General features: G+C 34.9%; 1 protein-coding gene across 3 annotated transcripts in view; it reads right to left on the reverse strand.

The window, feature by feature from the left end:
- The window catches only part of RANBP9 (RAN binding protein 9), an 86,901-nt gene that overhangs the window by 37,642 nt on the left and 27,948 nt on the right, over positions 1-21,311 (reverse strand). For all 3 annotated transcript variants that reach the window (XR_011965913.1, XM_072603859.1, XM_072603860.1), the window contains exons 3-4: positions 2,940-2,992; positions 1,418-1,585 (exon numbers count right to left, since the gene is read on the reverse strand). Coding sequence is in view for 2 of the 3 variants with exons in the window: in XM_072603859.1 (XP_072459960.1) it covers positions 1,418-1,585; positions 2,940-2,992 (221 nt within the window). In the remaining variant the exon portion in view is untranslated. The remainder of the gene's footprint in view (positions 1-1,417; positions 1,586-2,939; positions 2,993-21,311) is intronic.

The raw sequence follows: 21,311 nt of genomic DNA on the forward strand, positions 1-21,311 counted from the left end.
GTGTAATAAGAATTTGAATTTTTAATTATTGGATTATGAAAAGGAACCACAAATCATACACACAGAGTAATAACATAGTGCAAGGAACTACTGTTATTACTAATATAGCTGGGGATTCAAAACATTTCCTGAGAATAACTCTGTTATGTTGAAAGGATTTATAAGACAGAAAGAGTAACTTGTATATCCTGAGTTTTAAATTCTATTTCTTTGCTAAGAGCATTTTCTTCCAGCCTCCTTTTTGTAGTTAAAAGATAGTGTATTTATATTTATCCTATTTTATTTTTGCCCCCTCCCACTTCCCCCGAATAGAAATAATTCCTTGTTAATAAAGTACCTGTTTTTATAGCTTATTGAGTTTTGGCTGTTTTTTTGTGGTTATTCTTTGGAGTATGCACTGAGGCTGTCCCCAAGAAGGGCGCTACTACCAGTCCCAGTCTTCATTCTGGAAGAAGGTAAATTGCAAGTGGAATTAATTGTAGGTTGGTGGCCTAAGAAATTGTTGGTGACGTATGAGCCAATTCCACGATTTTAGGCCAACGTAAAATTTCGGCAGCTTAAGGAAGGTAAGAACTGCAAAAATCCAGCTTATCTTTTAAATCCTATATAATGACTCCAATTGCTAAGTATTTTTAAAGTGCTAGGGTTGTTCTTTTCCTTAAATAATGGAATTTTAGACACCTGAGAAAAGACTGTAAAAATCTGCTTCTGATATGAAAATCACTGATTAAGATTGAAGTCTATATACAACTTTAAATGTGCCATGTTGTGGTCTAAAAATACTATTTTTCCTAGTAATTTTTCAAGTTTTAGGTTTGTCCAACCCTTTCCTAATCCTTTTTCTCCCTTACAACCCACCCTATTTTTCTTTTCTTTCTTTTTTTTTAAAGAAAATACCTACTCACCTTCATGCCTCTATATTTCAGTCACCATCCTTCCTTCATTCATCCTTCTTTAGCAGGACATTCCTCATAACATGTTAAAGTCATGTATTTGGTTTGTAGTAATTAATGTTTTTCAACCACACTGCTGTTCCTCCCCCCTACACCCCAAGGGCTGATGATGTTGCATGAACAGCATTCTCAGCTCTTACTGCACCAGGAAAGGAACCACAAAATAAACCTAAGTGTCCTATACAGTAAAGCAGAAAACTCCTTAATCTAGATGTCTTGTGGTATTGCTACAGTTCTTTTTTCTATCACTGAAATACAATAATTTTAAACAAGAGTAAAAATTCCCACGATTTTCACAAATTCATTCATCTGACTAGAACACACAACCCTATATCTACTGCATCTATAGTAGATAATAAAAATTAAGTATAACTACAGTGTTGTAAAGATGACAAATGTAAAAATGAACCTGTTCTAGAATCAGAACATTTGCTTATTTTACATGCAATAAATTATCTCAGTACCTAAACTATGTCCATTCTTTGTGTAGAAGCAGGTATTGTTGATAAGGTTTACACAACAGCCAATGACATCACCAGTTGTAAAAGTTGGTCCATAGGGTTGTCCCGTTCCAGAAGAACAAAATGAATGTCCATCATCTCCATGGTAACCATATGAATGTTTATCCCAACCTAAACCGAAAGCAGTAATTTATTTATTGTATTTCATGCTTTATGTAAGGAATTTACTTTCTTTGTACTGGATTTATTCATTTAAGATTAATGATAAATACATAAAAGCCCATTAGAAGAATACAGGACTGCTACAAAAAAACAAATTCTCATTTGTACATTTAAATCTCTAATCACTGTATTAGAGTCTTTTTAAACATTATAATGGTCTTCTGATAAAAAAAAGTTTTAGACATGAAACAGGGTGCTTCCATATGACAAAAAATATTTATGAAAATGTATTATTTTCAAGCTAACTTGACCATGTTGTTTTCTGAAAGAATATTCATATATACTATGTCCTTTTACATATTTCAAAAGCAACCCATAATTCGAGAGAGAGCGAGAGAGAAAGAGAGAGAGAGAGAGAGAGAGAGAGGTTCTGTTCTTCTCATTTGACAGGTCAGGATTTTGATAATAGCAGATCACCTTGGTTAACTAGGTGATTCAAATCTAAATATTAAGCATTTTGTGATCCCTCAGGCATCACTTAAAATGTTACAACATTTCAAGGGAACCTGAACTACAGATTATTGCTGTGACAATGCTATATTTACATCAGAATAGGTAACTTTCATTTCATGCTAACCTTTTTTTTAACAATGAAACTTTATTTAAAACATAACACTATGCACTTTGTATTTTTTACAACATTTATTATTACATAGATGCTGTTAGATGCCCTAGCAAGTAAGACATCTAAATACAAATTGAAGCCAAACTGAACTGGCTTATGTTAAAGAAGCACTTAATACAGCTTTGCATTAATGGTTTTAATTTCAAAAAATTCAACTCAGTTTTGCAAACTAACAGGAGGGAAGAATGGTGCAGATAAACATAAGATTCACTAAGATACATATTTGGGAGATATATTTACCATCCTACTTATGTTTTCTTTAAGACAAATATAAAAATCATTTTATATTCCTGAGTACACACCAAATGGGTGAGGTAGCTTAGGGGTATATTAGTGGTTGGGGAAAGCCCACACGTAGAAATTAAACTGAAAAAGTTCTAATTTTGAAAGTTAGAAGACTGTAAAAAGGTACAATGATATACTCTTGGCTTTGCATTAATTAACCTAAATCACCCCTAAGGTCCATTCCAGCTCTAAATCTATGATTCTAATAAAATTTAATCTTTTCTTAGTCTGTCTTTAAAACAATCCAGCCTCCCCTTAGAATCCACAACTTAGACAATCAACTAAAATAAATTTTCTTTATTCCTTGCCCACTTAAAACTGTCCCTAATCCCAAATATGAAGACAAATAGCAGCTACCTGCAGTGCTACACTATACTTCAAACACAAGTATACCTGGTAGTCTATTCATGTTCACACCTTGAGCAGAAAGACCAATTCCCATGTAACTGTAAAAAAGAAAAGCAGGTTATTCCTTATGTAAACAAATTATGAACAGCATATGACACAATCAGAAACATGCTTAAGATACATGAAGATTGATATAGTGTCAATAGATTTGCTGGGTTTATAGGAAAAAAATCACATTCAAATTCATTGAGTTACAAAAAAGAAATATTACCCACCCAAGAAGACCAGGGCTGTGTAATCAATAAAATATACTCAGTTTACAGGAAAACAAAATAGCAATAATTATTATTCCTTTCATCAAGACGTATAAAACCCTTCCTACTATCTTACTGAGGATGATCTTTAATAATAAATTCTCATCTGCCAGATCAAAAACACAAAATTCTTTTTGGAAGGAAGAAAATTTTCAAGCAGGCCATACAGAACAAGTAGAAAATCAAAGGAAAAGGTATTCTTATATAACGTAATATTATTAACATTTAAAAATATTTATCTCAAAAATACAATGATTTTGAAATAGGTTTTTGGCAAACTGACAAAATCCAACATAACAAAGATCCACCAGTTTAATTATGAAGATGCTATATGATCTAAGAGTATGAGAAAAAAAACAGATTCTACCTGAGTAATCATGACTATAAGATAAAAGATGGATATAAATTTCATATTTTTTTATTGTGATACATTTCTGTTTACCATATTCACTTGTAAAATGTCTGCTTCTTTCTATCTCCATGCTAAAATAAGTGCCACGAGTGAGGGAACTGTAATTCCTGGCTCGGATTTAAAAAAAAAAAAAACAAAAAACTATGTAGTGGATATATTCTCATTCTCTCTCTCTCTCTCACATTCACACACACACGCTCACAAATACATAGGCATCAACAAGCAATATGATAAAAATGAAAAGAATAATGGATCTGGAATTAAAGAATCTAGGTTTTAATCCTGATTCTGCTACTTGCTATGTGACTTTGGGCAAGTCACTTAAGCTCTTTCTTTTTCTTCATCTAAAAGTTGGGGAGGAGCCTGTTTGAGGAACTGGTTTAAGAAGTGCTGAAGGGTTGGGAGTGGGAAAAGTTTAAGAAGCCCTGGACTAGATGATCTTAAAGTCAAACAACAAGTAGTTATTAAGCACCTCCCTGAATTCTAGGTACTGTGCTAGGTGCTAGGGAAACAAAGCAAGAAGAAAAAAGGAGAGAAAATGAAAGGAGATCAGAGAGAAGAAAAATAATTCCTATTCTTAAGATTCTTACATCTTATCAAAGAAGACAACAAATCTAAGTAAATACAGAACAAATTTTTTTTTTAAATGTTGTATGTAGTAAAATAGAGTTCAGGGGAGCTCTAGCAATGGGGGGCTAGAATCAGGCTTCATGTTACAAGGGGTACTTGAACTATGTCTTAGAGGAAGAAAGGGAAGCTATTAGGTATACAGGAGGAGGGAGTAAGTAAAAGGTAGACATAAGGGACTGTCAATACAAAGGTACAGAAAGAGAAGATGAAGTATCTTGTGTGAGTAATAGAAATGTCCAGTTTGGCTGGATAACAGAGTACAGAGTAGGAAGGTAAAATGGGATTGGAAAGATAGATAGTGATCACATTATGAAGGGCTTTAAAAGCCAAACAAAGTTTACATTACATTACATTACTAGAAACAACCACTGGAGCCACTGGAGCAAGTCACTTTGACAGCTGTGTGGAGAAGAGTTTGGAACGAGAAGAGATTTGAGCTAAGGAAACTAATTAGGGGACCACTGAAACAGTTCAGATGACATCCTGAACTAAGGTGGTAGCTATGTGAATAGACAAAAGGGACTGGATATAAGAGAGGTAAAACAAGAATTCTAAAATGAGATTTCAAGGATATGGATATGGATATTGGATATGGAAAAAAAATATGTCTATTTCAATTTAACTGGTTTCCTTGGTAATCCTATCTATTTTATTTTGTGCATTTAAAAACATTTTCCTGAGGATAAGTTTTACCAGACTGCCAAAGGGGTCCACAACACAAATAAAGATTGAGTACCTATCGCAGAGGTAGAAACAGCAAGATTTGGCTGTCTGATCGGATGTAGGGGGTGAGAGAGAGTAAAGAGTTAAGGTTAATGCCAAGATTAACAGACTTAAAGAACAGTGATCTCATAAACATACATACAGAAGTTGGAGAGTAAGACAATGATTTGTTTGAGACATGATACAATTGAGATGGCTATGAGATATCCAGTCTGAAATGCCTAATAGGTATCTGGTAACGGCAGACTAGAACTCGAGAGACTTCTACTGGATATACAGAACTGTGAGTAAGTCAGTCAGTCAATAATAATAGAAATGAAACAGTTAAAACCCATGGGAACTGCTGAGACCCCAGAGAGAACAGAGAAAGAAAAAAACAGGACAGAATCTTGTGAATACCCATAGTTAAGGGGTATGATATGGATGATGAGATAGCGAAGAAGACTGAGAAGAGGCAGTCATACAGGTAGGAGAACCAGAAAAAGTACTATCATCAAAATCCAAAGACAGAAAATCTAAGAGCAAAGTGATCAAGTGACAAATGCAGCAGAGAAGTCCAGAAGGATAAGAATTTTAATAAGACCATGAGATACAATTCAAAGATGGCAGGAGAGAGCACTGTTATTCATATAAGAAGCAAGAATGCAAAGAGTCTAACAATGAAAGAAAAAGCAGTCCTATAGGGTATCGATACTTTTACCCCAAAAGGTTTGGAAAAAGGTAAGGGAAGAGATATAAGACTACAGTCTGAGGACATTAAGGTCTAGTGAAAGATTTTGGCCAATGGAGGAGGCTTGGGCATATTTAAAGGTGGTAGGGAAAAAGCCAGTAGAGAGGTAGATGAGGGGAAGGTGAGGATATGATTAAAAGAACAATCTGCTAGAAAACATGAAATCAAGGGAACAAGCTTTGGCTACAAGGGACACCTCATTATCAGTTGGGAAGAAAGGACAAGATTCTTTCAAGCAAACACTTAGGATCCTGTATTTAGGAGAGCTTAAAGGAAGGAAGAATCAAAAAAAGCAGTAGCTGCAAGATGACTGAAACATGCTATTTGTACTTAGTACTCTCTTTTTAAATTTCAGAGTACCTCTACTCTAAGAAAGTAAAGGAAAAATTACACACCAGAGCCCCAATTTATTTTCCTGGCCTAGTATCTACTGGAAGCATTGTCCGAACCCTATTTCTTGGTCAAGTTTATGCCTTTTACCTCGGGTACCAAAGGGAAAGCTAGCCAGGAACAGAATAGTAAATATGATTCATTAATCCTAACTCTACCCTAAGGATACTGCCAGTTTTTTAAGTACCCTTTAGAAAAGAGTGTAAAGCAGTTGATGTGTTGCTTCTTTTTCATAAGCAATCCTGCTATCCCTTCCCCTCCGCTTGCTGATTTCCTGACAATTCCTAACAATCTATTTACTGTCAGTTAACCTACTAACTGATCTAACTTAGACCCACAAATCTACTTAATTCACTTTCTTGGTTTAACATTGTATCTTTCCACTTTGCCATTTATAATGCAGCAGTACATTTTTATTCACTATTTGCACTATTATGAAAATAAAAAATCACAGCATAAGATCGTCAATCAAGGCTAAACAAAACACCAGATTATATTTATGTTTTAGGGCACAAAAACAGGGTATCTATCACTAACACAATGTAAGCTTCCATCATTACTTTTGAGGGTTCACTGCTTCAGTATTACAAATAATCAATTACCAGAACCACACATCATTCATTTAACAAGTATTTATTGGAGAAAGGCCTTATACTCATCAAAGCATTGTGCTAGGAGCTATAGGTAATACAATGATGAAAAGGATAAATAAAAACTGAAAAAAAATTTTAGAAGTTACCTAATCCAAACCCTGCATCATTTTGATAGAGGAGAAGGAAAACGAGGCATAAAGTGATCTGAATTGACTTGCTCAAGGTCACACAGCAACACAGTTATTAGAAGCAGAGCTAAGACTACTAAACCCCAGGTCCCCCAGTTACCAATACTTACTTACTCCTATAAATATATATATACATATGTATATATATGCTCAAATATGAAGATCTAGTTATAAAATCATGTGGGTAATAGGAAAAAATATAGATAGAATAGCTATATATTTAAAAAACCTACTTACTAAATTTTATAAAAGTGAATATTGAAAACTAAAAATAAAGAAATAATTTTTGGAAAAAAACCTATTTAAAAAATTTCAGAAAATGGATTGCACAAATTTAGAAGCTTTGGAGGGGACTGGAAAACTGAACAATTTAAATGCAAAGAAATTAAATTTCTTTTAAATTTCTAAGGTAGTAACAAAATAAGATTTCCAACAATCTTTGCCACTGTTTAATATTATCTTCATCTTTACTAGTGTCTCCAACAACACATGGGAACCTCAGCAACATAAAAGTATACTCCCAATAACCTTAAAATATACTGCTCCTGTCTGTACACCATAAATTCCTCCCCCTGCCTTTTGATTGACAGAGTGATCAAGTCTGGTCCGTAAGAAAACTGTTAACCAAGACCAGAGACAGTCTGCTTTACCTACCAGTATCTAATCCTCACCACAGCCTAGGACTCTATCCCTGAGTTCCTCAGCTCATAAGTAAGTGTTTTTCCTTAAGTCTTCCTCACAACCATACCTCTTCCTTGCTTCCTGGCCCTGTCCCCAAGTTCTGCGCAGCTACTACAACTGTTTATACTTCATAATAAATCCTCCAGATCTACTGTATATACTAGAGACCTTTCTCTGACCCCTTTAAATGTTTTCTTATGTAATATTTTCCCCAATTACATGTAAAAACAGTTAACATTCACTTTTTAAAAAAAATTTTGAATTCTAAATTCTTTCTCTCCTTCCCTCAACTCCCCCCCTCCCCCAGGATGGTAAGCAAGTTGATATAGGGTATACAGGTGGAATCATGCAAAATATATTTCTATATTAGTCATACTGTGAAAGCAGACAGAGAACAAAAGGGGAGGGGGAGAGACATCAAAGAAATAAAGTGAAAAGTACTACGTTTTGATCTGTATTCAGACTTCATCAGTTCTTTCTTTGAAGGTAGATAACACTTTTCACCATAAGTCCTTTGGATCACTGTACTGCTGAGAACAGTTAAGTCATTACCAGTTGATCATCACCCAATATTGCTGTTATTATGTACAATATTCTCCTGGTTCTGCTCACTTCACTTGCATCAGTTCGTGTAAGTGACTCCTTTAATATTCTCTGAAGAATCACTGGAGCACTCTAGTTGTCCATCTCCTTGTTGTTATCCTTCACACTAAACTGGCTCACCTCCTTTTCCAATCTTATACGTCTTTGATGCTCTTTCCATACCCAAGCTATCACTAGTAACATGGTGTAGCAATTCTCCCTCTCTCTCAGAGAGAGTCTTGGAAGCAGCCTGGGCAGGCAAGTCAAACTAAGTCTATCTCCTTGTCTGGCATCTCCCCTCAGAACCTGACAGAGATAACCCAGGATGCTGAACCCAAGAGCTGCCCTGCTTCCCTTCTAGACTTGAGTCATCCTCTCAGGAAGCAAGCCCTGTGGAGATGTGACCTGGCAACTGCAACTGTTATTGCTAGTGCTACAGCCCAGCCTCCTCAGCACCAACAGCTCTGAAGCCCCAGAAGAGAAAATTCTCATTGCCAATGTCAAGCAGTTCAACATCAAAACAGACAGGACTTATCAGTAGAAATTACATTAAAGATGATATTTTATCAATTTGCTGATGGGACTTTTCCATCTGACTTGCTGCTGACCCTTCTTGTAAGTGTTGTCTCCCCAGTTAGAATATAACCTCCTGGAGTGCAGGACAGTCTCAACTTTCTGTTTAGCACAGTGCTTTGCAAACAGTAAACATATAATAAATGCTTTTTCATTCATTCATTCAGTCTTTGCACTACCTTTAGAGTAATCATTCTTTTTTAAAGTTGGGTTAAAAAAAATCAATTGAAAATGAATGGAAGGGCTTAACTTTTTGTTCTTCTGAGGCCATGCTATTCCATGATTTATAGTCATATATCATCACAGGGAGAAATAAGAAGCTAAAAAATCGGTTTTTGTGGCAAAGAATAGCTTGAGATTCTTGTTATGAAGATCAAATGAGATGTGTTTATAAAACTTAAAATACAATACAGATCCAGCTTTCATCATTACTTAAATTACTGAAAATACTATAAAATTTCCCAAATATGATTCAGCTTGATCTCTTTCCAATTCTACCCTTAGAATACTGCCCATTTGCAGTTCCTAAGTTCTGTATTGATGGTCTAATTCAGTAGGCTGTCTATCCAACTGTGAGCTAATTTGGGTTGTAATATATAATATTCATTTGATTTTTTTTCCTATATGAATAGCCAGGTCAATCTCTTTGAGTGGATCTCACTGAGGAGGTACTGCAGTGTTTATGAGTTTGATGCAATAAAGTGCAATGTACACCTATTTAAGTTTAGAACAAAACACTGTTCTTGGATTCCAACTAATACATTTTAACCATCAAATGATTTTAAGTACCAAAGTGCTAGTATTCCAAGGATAAAGTGCCATTATGACAGACCTCAATCAAGCTACCATTAGCCATTTTTAATACTCACATATCTTGTTAATTTGTTCAAATAAAATTTGTTCAATATTTATCCTGAGTACCCCAAATAAAATGCTAAAATTCTTTTGGAAAATGTAAAGTTTGGAATTTCACCTTCTCTCCAAACTTAGCTAGGCTGGTCCTATGATGGCAGACATACCATCCATCACTGTGCCCATACTCCAAACCTTCCCAGGAGAGTAAGACCTGTTATGGCTAGGACTCCACTGAGCCAGCTTTCAGGAATCCAACGTCACATCACCTCTGTTCTAAGAGAAAGCACTAGAACAGGGCTTCTGATAACTGTTTCCAAGTACCAACCTAACTAAAGTCATAGAGGTTAATCACTGGAATGCTGGCTACCAAGTGATGAATATTTTTGATCACATTAAATCTTGAGTACTATCTAAGACACATGCAATCTCTACCAATGTTGTCCAGAAAGCACTAGTATATGTAAAAGTACTTTAACACGGTGGTGTCAAACTCAAATAGAACTGGATCCCTATGGGCTGCGCATTTTTCCCTTTGAATAATATTTGATTTCTTCCCAATTACATGTAAAAACAATTTTAACACTCATTTTAAAAATTCTTAGTTCCAAATTCTTTCCCTCCCTACTTCCATCCCTCACCTCACCTCCTCCCTGGGATAGTAAACATTTTAATGTAAGTTATATATGTGCAATCATGCAAAACATATTTCTATATTATCATGTTGAAAAAGTAGACAGAGAACAAAAGGGTAGAAAAACATGAAAAAATAAAGTGAAAAGTAGTATGCTTTGATCTGCATTCAGACTTCATCAGTTCCTTCTCTGGGGGTAGAGAGCATTTTTCATTGTGAGTCCTTTGAAATTGTCTTAGATCACTGTACTGCTGAGAACAGTTAAGTCATTTACAGCTGATCATCATACAATATTGCTATTACTGTGTACAACATTCTCCTGGTTCTGCTCAATTCTCTTTGCATCAGTTCATTTAAATCTTTCCCAGGTTTTTCTAAAATCTTCTTGCTTGTTATTTCTTACAGCACAATAGTATTCCATTACAATCATATACCACAACTTGTTCAGTTATTCCCCAACTGATGGGCATCCCCTTCAAATTACAATTCACAAAAAAAGCTGCTATATTTTTGTACAAATAGGTCCCACTCCCTACCTCCTCCCTTTTTAAGACTTAGTTGTAGTATTGTTGAATCAAAGGATATGCAAGTTTTATAGCCCTCTGAGCAGTTCATAACTCTACCAATGGTGCTATTAGTGTCCTAATGTCATTTTCCTTTTCTTTTATGTTAGCCAATCTGATAGGTGTGAGGTGGTACCTCAGAGTTGTTTTAATTTGCATTTCTCTAACAGTCATTTAGAGCACTTTTTCATGTGACTATAGATAGCTTTGATTTCGTTTTCTGAAAACTGCCTATTCATATCCTTTGACCATCATTTGGAGAATGACTTGTATTCTTCTAAATTTGACTTCCTTGAGGAATGAGGCCTTGGTCAGAGACACTATACAATTTTTCCCCCAGTTTTCTGCTTTCCTTCTAATCTTGATTGCATTGGTTTGATTTGTACAAAAACTTTTTCATTTAATATAATCAAAATTTTCCATTTTATATCTCATAATGCTCTGATTTAGTCAAATTCTTTCTTTCTACATAAGATCTGACAGGTGAACTATTCTCTAATTTGTTTATAGTATCACCCTTTATGCCTAAAGAATATACCCATTTTGACCTTATCTTAGTATACAATGTAAAATGTTGATCTTTTTCAAGAAGTAGCCAGGGCATGGCCCTTTTAATAAGCCCAAGAAAAAGAAAGACATCAGGCTGGGAGGGAAACAGCAACAGTTACTACTGATAATCACTCTAAAGCTAGGATGCCCTGGCTACTTCTTAAACAAGCCTATTCAATGAATGGGCATTACCTCACCCTAAGTGAGTATCTGCAAAGACCATGGCAGAAAGGGCCCAAGGTCTTGTGCATACTGGGTCATCTCCAGTCATCCTGATGAATATCTGGTCACTGGATCCAGATGGCTCTGGAGGAGAAATGAGGCTGGTGACCTGCACAGCCCTCCCTCACTCAAAACAAAGTCAAGTGCAAGTCATGTCATCATTTTTCTGATGGCAAAGTCTTCTTCAGCAACGAAGGACAAACACAAAATGTTGGTCTATACCTAGTTTATGCTATGCTGTTTTTCCAGTAGTTTTTGAGCCTACTGACTTTGAAAAACCACAAATTAACATTATCTATGTTGAATTATTTTTATTTATTTTTGTTAGTCATTTCTCAATTAAATCTTAGTATGTTTCAAGCTTAACACCTCTGCTTCAAGGCATAGATCTAGCTCATTTGATCTTTTTGTGGGGAGAAGGATCTAGGCTTGTGGATAAGTACACAAGTATATGTATATATGCCATATAACTAGAATTTATAAAATGTTTAAAATGCTGCACTGGGACTGAAAGTATAGGCAATTCAGGAAATCTTGCCCCCTGATTTTATCTGTTAAAAAAACCCACTAAAAGGAATGGTTATAGAACGTTCATGGAGATAAATTTCATCACACATTTTCAGGAGAGTGCTACAAAAGATCATTTTGCTATACTATGTTTTTGTTACTATAGGCATAAATTGATTTAGCATACAGTTTATAAGAAAGTCCATTTGATCTGAGTAAATCATTCATAGATAATGCCAGAATTAACTCCTTTTTTCATGGAGTTCAAGAACATAGTTCAGACTTCCAATCCACCCTGACCCCTAACATCATACCATAAGGATTTTTGATATACAATAATCCCTCCTAACACCCTCTTGACCTTCAGTCCCATCTCCTAAATTCCCATGTTCTCCACCCTCATACCACGTTAGCCACACACATAGACTGTTAAAACCCTTGTTCTGCCATGTTTGCTAGAATGACCTAACTCTTCTCTCAAATCATAACCTCCAATCCTTCAATCTGCCTCACTCCTACTAAGTGTAGTCTTTGTCCTCACCATGACCTCTACTCTCCCTCCCTACTCTCTTAATCTGTCACCCCTATTCTGATCTCACCTCCTTTCATGGTCTTAAATCCAGGTCAACCAAATGCTATCAGCTGCCCTTTAGACCCTTGCCACCTTGTCTTACCACCAATCTCACTTTGTGAAACCCCAACCCTGAGTTACATTCATTATGTGCTCTTTTCCTGTTTCCATGCTGCTAAACGTTCCTGATCAAAGCCATAGAACTCTGTAACTCCTATATATTTATTTAATCTTATTTCAAATGTGCCCTTATTTTTGTATGGCAATTGTTTTTATTTACCCTTGAATATCACCCTCTCCATAGTGGCCCATCTTCCTCTCTCTTCAAATTTGCTATTACACTTCCTCACTCGTTTATTCTTTCTCAGTATTAGACCTCACAACTTACTACCCTAAGAAAATAGAGGAAGAGGCAGAGCCAAGATGGTATAACAGCAGGAACAAGTTCATACTTCCACTCCACCTTAACCCGTAACATCATACCATAAAGATTTTTGATATACATGTTGATGATCCCTCCTAACACCCTCTTGACCCATCTCCTCCAGTTCCCTCCCCTGCAAAAATACTCCAAGCACATCTAGGAAATGCACCAGACCAAATCCTGATTGGGAAACCCAAGAAAAAAAAATCGAAGTGCATCATTTTTCCAGATCAGGTCAACACAAAAAGACAGAAGTCTGTGGACACTGAGAATAAAGCAGCTCCCTGTGTGGAGTATTCTAACACAGCAAGAGGTTATGCACCAGAGCAAGAGGAGGTACCAGATTCAGCAGAGAGGGGCTTCTTCTTGTTAATGATGCAAGAACAGGTACCAACTGGTAGTTCTGTCACTCACCAAGTTCTGAGTCACAAACCCAGGACAAATTGAGGAGGGAACATGTGCCTAATGGTGGTACTCGAGAGTGAAGAAAAGTTGCAGACTCTAGCTACGTACTGAGCAAGGCACAAGTTCAGAAACAAGTACTGTGTGCCCCAGACTCTAGGAGCAGAGATCAGGGTCTCAGGTTCTAGCCTCCAATTAAATCTCAAGCCTATAGAGGAATAACTAGGACAAGAATCCCAAAACAAAGGGGAGCCACAGTTCTGCCATTCTAAATCGGCAGAGCTTTCCAGCTGGCTGAGTCCAAAACCAGTGTACTGAAACTCCAAATACAGCCAGAAAATAGGCCTGTTTTGGTCAGACTCAAATTCAGGTTAGGAACCTGCAGAACTCAGATGAGAGGACAATGACCAGATTTTTTCCTCTATCAGACCACTGAATAGTGAAAGCTTTCAAGTCCGCAGCCTAAGCTGTCCCTGAGACCTTGGTATCACAAAGCAAAAACAACTGACCTAGAAAACAGATTGAGGAGGAAAAAATTAAGAATCACTGAACTACCTGAAAGCTATGACCAAAATAAAAGAGCCTATGCATTCTATTTCAAGAAATCTTAAAAAGAAAAACTGGCCAGATCTCAGAAACAAAGGGAAGAGAAATAGTAAGACTATTCTCCTGAAAGTGTCCCCCAAATGAAAATTCCCCAACCATTATAGTCAAAATCTAGAATTTCCAAGTCAAAGAAAAAAATAATATAAACATTTAGGAAGAAAGAATTTAAACAGCAAGGAGCTACAGTCAGGATCACATAGTTTAGTAGCCACCACTACAAAGGAATAAAAGGCTTGGAATTCAGTATTCCAGAAGTCAAAGTAGAAGTTTACAACCAAGATTAACTTACTCAGCAAAACTGAATCCTATAGGGGGAACAACAGCCCCCTTTAATGATATAGGACCTCCTAGAATTCCTGATGAAAAGATTAGAACTGCATAGAAATGCTGAAGTGTAAACAGGAATCAAGACAAACAAAAAAGGTGAACATGAACAAAGAATCATAAGGGACTAAATAAGGATAAACTGTTTACATTAATATAAGGAGATGATACATGTGTTCCCTATGAACCCTACCCTCATCTGGGATCATGGAGGGAAGTCTAATTAGACTCAGAAGACCTGGAAAAGGTTATGCTTGTCTTGGTAATTTAAAAAAAAAAAAAAAAGAGGAAGAGAAATACAAAAGAAGAAAGGGAGAAAAATTTTGAGGAAAAATTATGTCATAAAATTGGGGCATGTCAGTAAAAATTTTGTATATAAACAAGAAAGGGGGGTGGGGTGGCAACTTAAACTTTACTCATCTGAACTGGTCAAAGAAGGGCATTAAACATATATATATGGATATAGAAATACATTTCACTCAATAAAATAATAGGTGGGAAAGTAGAAAAGGAAGAAGGGAATTAATTGGGCAGAGGGTAACTTAGCTGAGGGAGTTAAGTCTTAAGCAAAACAACAATAACTCTAAATAAAGGATATATAAGAACATCTATTGCACTTTTTATGGTGAAAAAGAATTAGAAATGAAAGGGCCATCAACTGGACAATGGTATTAATGGAATGGAATGATGTTATGCTGTAATAAATGATGGCAAAGATGCTTTCAGAAAAACTTTAGGAATATCTATGTAACTGTCAGAGTAAAATAAGTAGAACTAAGAGAAGAATTTATACAATGACAATAATATGGTAAAGACACACAACTTTGAAAGACTTAGGAACTCTAATCAGTATAATGACCAATCACAATTTCAGAATAATAAAGATGAAACCGATCTCTTTGAAGACAGGTAGAAAGACTCAGGGCAGAACAGAACAAGGGGCAAGGGGAGGATAACCAATGTAAAAGTTTGTTTTGCTTGGCTATACCTATTTGCAATAGGTATTTTTTTTTCTTTTTAACTTGGGGGTATGTGGGGAGAGGGGGATAGGCATACAGTAGGATGGAATTTTGCTAGTTGAAAAAAATGTTTTTCTTAAAGCAAACAGAGATGATGAATAACAGGCTCCCTGTTCCTCAGGTCATGTTTTTCATCATACTCCAATCTTTCCTTTAAAGAAAATGCTTTATAAAATAACAATTCAAACATTTCAATTAAGCATATGGAATACTTTGAGATGCTCCAATGAAACAATCTTTCAATTCCCTTATCAAAACATTTGCATTCCTATTTTAGAGTAGATGAAATCAAACAGGGACAATTACAATTCTGAGAACACTTCAAGAAAATTTTCTGAATATTAACCCAGTTAAGGTATTAAAAGACCAAAATTCAAGCTTTAAACACATTAAGCAGTTATCTAAAGCACTGTTTTGTTCATTAAATGCAAAGACATAAAGTGCAAAAAAAGGCATATGCCAAATGTTATTTCAAAACAAACTAGTACATGTTTATCTGAACCAATACGTGAAACAGTAGATCTATGTCTGAACTGGCAAAATAAATACAGAGAATCCTCAAAGCTTCACAAATCTAAAATTCCTGATTTTCATATTACCTATACAAATTTTCATCTTAATTATAATTTCATTGTGACAGTAAGATTAGCCATGGAAAAAAAACAGAACATATGGAGCATACCAGCATACCTATCTAAATTTATTAGTAGTTATGTAGCCACAACAAAGGAAAAAGAACAGAAATTAAAAGTACTATTTCTATCCAAGATCCAATCATGTCAAAAGTGACAATACTTCAGCAGCATTTTTAAATTTCAGTCCCCAAATTCAACATAAAAAGTATTCATTTTAGGTAAGTTCAACACTTAGTACTTCTAAGTCTTCTTGAAGCACCTATTTTATTTTCTAAAACTACATACTGTTGACAATATATTTATATACAGAACAGATATATAGTACGCACATATACAAAATGTTGTTGCTTTTTTCCTCTTTCTACAAGAAATATAGTAGAGGTATTATGTAAGCACTAGAGTATTTGTTACAATGAATAAAAAAAGTTGTGGAATCTCAAAAATTTGCTTCAGTGACAAAAGACAAGATAAATAGTATTACCTGTGGTTCCCTTTAGGCAAAGTTTAAATAAAATCCCACAAAAAGTAAGCAAATTTATCACAAACCAGACTCTTGAAAATCAGAAGACATCATGAAAACAAATCAAAAAATTATTGTCACCCCACCGTACATAACTCAAAGATTTCACATTATGGTCCATGTAGAATTTCTTATTTTTTCAAATATATGCTATTATATGACTATAACGAAAGTTTCTACAATCCCAAAATAGTCTAAAAAGACAAAACAAAACAAACAAACAACCAGGGTTATCTTGTTAACAATAAATATCATTACAACTAAAATACCACAAACTAAAAAAGTTTGTCAAAATTTTATAAGTTCAAGGAAAAAAGATATCTAAATTTTCCAAGCCCTTTAACCCTGAGATGTCACTGACAGGCATAGACCTCAGGAAGATCAAAGAAAGGGCTAATATTTCCCAAATACTCATAGTACTTTTTGTGTAACAAAGAAGGGGGGAGGGAATACCCCCATTGATGAAAAATGATAAACAAATGATGTCATGTAAAGATAATGGACTGTTACTGAGCCATAATACAAGATGATAATGAGTTTCCTCATCTGTAAGATAAGGTAATAATAGCACCTACCTCCCAGGATGGTTGTGAGGATCAAATGAGGTAATTTGTAAAGGATGTATTAGCATAGTGCCTGATACATGGTAAGTGATATGCAAATGTTTATTGTTATTATTTATTATTATTGTTATGAATTCAGAAGTACAGGAAGATTCACATGAACTGACAGAATGAATTAAGTAGAACAAGGAAAACAATATGCACAAATAATGACAATAAATGAAATAATAATAAATAATAAATGAAAATGAAAGTAATAAAAACTAATCAATGCCAGGCATTGTGCTAGGCACTGGTGATACAAAAATAAAGAAAGAAAACATCTCTACATTCAAGAACATTTTAAATTTATACAAGGTAGTTTTGGAAGGAGGGCACTAGCAACTGGATGTGGGGGAGGTATCAGGAAGAGCTTTTCATGCAAAAGATGATGTATGAGCAGTATCTTAAAAGAAAAGTGAGATTCTATTAGCAAAAAGTAAGGAGAGAGTACATTTCAAGCATGGCAGTCAGCCACTACAAAGAGAAGGAAGATGGAAAAGTATCATGTGTAAGGTACAGAGAAAGCACCAGTTTGGCTCCACTGCTGAGTGTGGGAAGAGGAATCACTTCCAATGAGGCTGGGAAGATACACAGCAGCTCAAGGTTGTGTAAAATCTAAACAGAGTTTAAATTTTACCCTAAAAGAAGCCACTAGAGTTGGCTGAGGAATCACATGGTCAAATCTGTGCTAAAGGAAAATTGCTTTTGCAGCTCTACGGTACAGACTAGGTTGGAGAGAGACTTGAGGCAGAGAGATCAATTATTGATTTATTAAATTGGCCAACTGAATTATAGGTGAGACTCTGAATAATAATTTGAACTAAAATAAGTAGCTATGTTTATGGATAGAAGGGAAAAGATTCAACAAGTGTGGCTAAAGTAAGAATGGAAAGACTAAGCAACTAACAGGTTAAGGGAAATGTAAAAACAGAATAATGCAGAGCTTACAAATCTAAGACACAAGAAGAATGTTGGTGCCTTCAACAAAAAGAGTAGCCCAAAAGAAGTTTTTAGGGGAAGGATAATGAGTTCAGTTTTAGACATGTTGAGTTTAAGATATGTCTGGAACATCCAATTTGAAATGCCCAATAGGCAGTTGTTAATACAGAAGTGAAGATGAGGAACAGACAAAGGCTGGATAAAGACAGCACTAGGAGTCATCTGTATAAAGATGATAAATATCATCTTTAAGCTTCTGAGAGCTAATGAGATTACCAAGACAGTATGGACAGACAAGAGAAGAGGCGTAAGATCAGAACCGTGGGTAACACCCACAGTGAGAGGGTATGATACTGATAATCAGAAAGGAGATTAAGAAGGTGTAGTCAGACACATAAGCAGAAAACAGTATCAGGAAAACTCACAAAGAAAGTATTTAGGAGGAAAGGGTGGTTAACAGTATTAAACGAAGCAGAAACATCAGTTTTGGAAATTCAGAGAATACTGACAATTTTAGAGAGAAAAGATTCAGTTGAAAGATGAAGTGAGAAGCAAGATTATAAAAGGATGAGGCCTGAAAAGTAAGTATAGGCACACAGTACAGGCCAGCTTTTTCAGAGTTTGGCTCTTTTTTAAGAGATGGGAAAGAAGATGGGAGAGTGAGACATGTCAAAGTATTTTTAAATGAAGAAAATGAGAAAAGAGAGAGCTCATATCAAATAGCCTCAATTTTTTTGGCAGAGTAAGAAGAAAGGTTCTCAGCTGAAAGGGTGAGCAGGAGGAAGAACTATTGAGAGCTTAAAGAGGGCAGAGTAGTTTTGGAAGTTTCTATGGTGAATCAATTAAAGAGGAATAAAAAAAAAAAAATACTTTGTGGCCATGATAACTGCACTGACCAATCTTGGCCCTTAAGAAGAATTACGGAAATTTGCCTCCCTCCTCTTTGGAGGCAGAGAATTTTATAGTAAGGGATTGCAGTTGTGGAATTTTGCATATGATTTCAGCTGAGGTCAATCTGTCAACTACATCTGCTTGACTTTTTTTTTCTGTTATAAAGGAAGGTTCACTGGGAAGAAGGGGTTAGAAACATCTGGAAGCAAGAGGTAAAAACAAAAAAGGCAGCAATAAAACCTGAAAGTATTTTTTAAGGTTTCCAGGTCCAAATCAGTAACTGGCCATTAAACTAAACATAACAAAATCCAAAACCAAAAGAATTTAAGACATTTATTCTCTTTATAATGAGAATTTACCAGAACTAAAATTAAAGAGACAACCTTATTCTTTCCTGTCATTTTTTCTCCCTTTTTTTTAGTAGACTATCCATCCTTCAACAATAATATTAAACAGTAAAAAAAAAAAAAAAAAAAAAGAATTTTATCATTTTGCATTGTCAGGAATATAATTCTTGTCAAAAAAACTGACTTGGTATTATATGTTCTATAGGTACTCAAATCCTCACAAATCTCTACAATTTTTCTTTCTTTTAATAAAGCTACTTCTTTATATGCTGTGACCTACATTAAAAAGTTGGGGTAGGGTTTTTGTTTGGGGGTTTTCTTGTTTCTGTTTTTTTCTTTCTTTGTGGGACAAAAAGGTTAAATAAGAATGTTCTTATACTACAGTAAGGGGGGGGGCATATATAAAGCAAAATCATCCAAATTAAATCTTGTTTTCTAACATACATTTTTAAAATCTTCCCATTTAGTCTTAGGGTCCTCAGTATAAAAAAAATGATTCAGGCACTGTCCTGTCTTTATTTGCTAAGTTGTGATAGCAAACATGCCAAAAGAAGCAAAAAAAAAAAAAAAATCTAGTTAACATAAATGCCTGGAAGTTTTGTAAATTGTGTCAATCAAATCACCTTCCCACTGACTTTCATTAAAATTTCAGAGAAGCTTTATCTTCATTTCAGATAGATCTTCAATAGGCAGTGACCTCCTAATATGTTGGTCTTAAGTTTTTCTGCTCCACAGTTTCTGTCAAGTTGTTACTGATCTGTAAACAAACACTTAAATGCATTAGAGGAGCTCATTATTTAAAGGAATCCTCTTGTATTGTAAATCACCACCCTTTAATATCTATTTTCAAGTTCAAATTTTCATCTATTAGGTTCCCCTAAAAAGAGTTTCTATTTTAAGAATACTATATTCAGGATGTTACATATACTTACCTTTAGGAAGGATGACTCAGTATGATTGAAATCAGTACAAAAGTTATCAATTCCAAAGAATATAGGCATATCTGGCATGTTTCTACAATGCTGTGAAAATCTTGCTTAAAATGCACCACAGAAGCTCACTAGTTAAAACAACCTTAGGTAAAAACTACTTGTAAAGTAAAAAAATCTTTCGGGTTGCCAACAATCATTCACTAAATGTACTTAGTAAAAGTTTGTTTTGGCCTTTGTTGAGAAATATCTGCTCAAAGCAAAATTCATGAATAAGCTAAATTTTTTAACATCACCCCTTAAGTGATTTTGTAAATTCTGATTTCGGTTGTGTTTGTTTAAAAAATATATACTAACACTTTGATCAATAAGCTATGTAGGACCATTCAAATAAATACACAAAATCTCTTGACAATAACCACTGAGGGGGAAAAAAAGCTGTATAGGACTATGAAGTCTCCGAAGCAAAATTAAAGCTTTTTTATAATTATGTAAGCAATGTTTTAATGAATTCTTATTACTCTCACTTCTGAGCTTCCAGTAAACTTGTTTTCTCTAGTCAATATCAAGAATGAGTGAAAACTATCATTAAAAGTACAGTATTTTTATTTTTTAGTATCATTTCCTAAAATAACCAAAGAAAAATGCATTTACTATATTCCAAGTTAGTACATTTACATAAGCAAAAGAAAATCACATTATTCTTAAGATTTGTTTATAGGTGCTCCTCACTTTATCCACTATGTTTTCCTTACAAGTTGTCAAATACATTTTCTTAAATCAATCATTTGAAATTTACTGTAAGTATTCTCTACTTAAGGAATCTTATTTGTGAAATCTTTGCAAAAATGGAGGATCATTAATTTAAATCATATAAAACTGGGTGATTATATAAAAATAAAAGTTCAATTCATAGTAACTCAACTAAAGGCAGAGTAATGAAAGAGTGCTGGACTTGGAAGAGTCACCAGAGGCCAATGTTTGAATTTTCTTTCTAACACTAGCTGTGATTTTTGTCAAACTCAAACTGTGAACCTCAGTTTTTGCCATCTGTAAAATAAG

Source organism: Notamacropus eugenii, chromosome 4 (assembly GCF_028372415.1).
Source record: "Notamacropus eugenii isolate mMacEug1 chromosome 4, mMacEug1.pri_v2, whole genome shotgun sequence".
Classification (NCBI taxonomy): Eukaryota; Metazoa; Chordata; class Mammalia; order Diprotodontia; family Macropodidae; genus Notamacropus; species Notamacropus eugenii.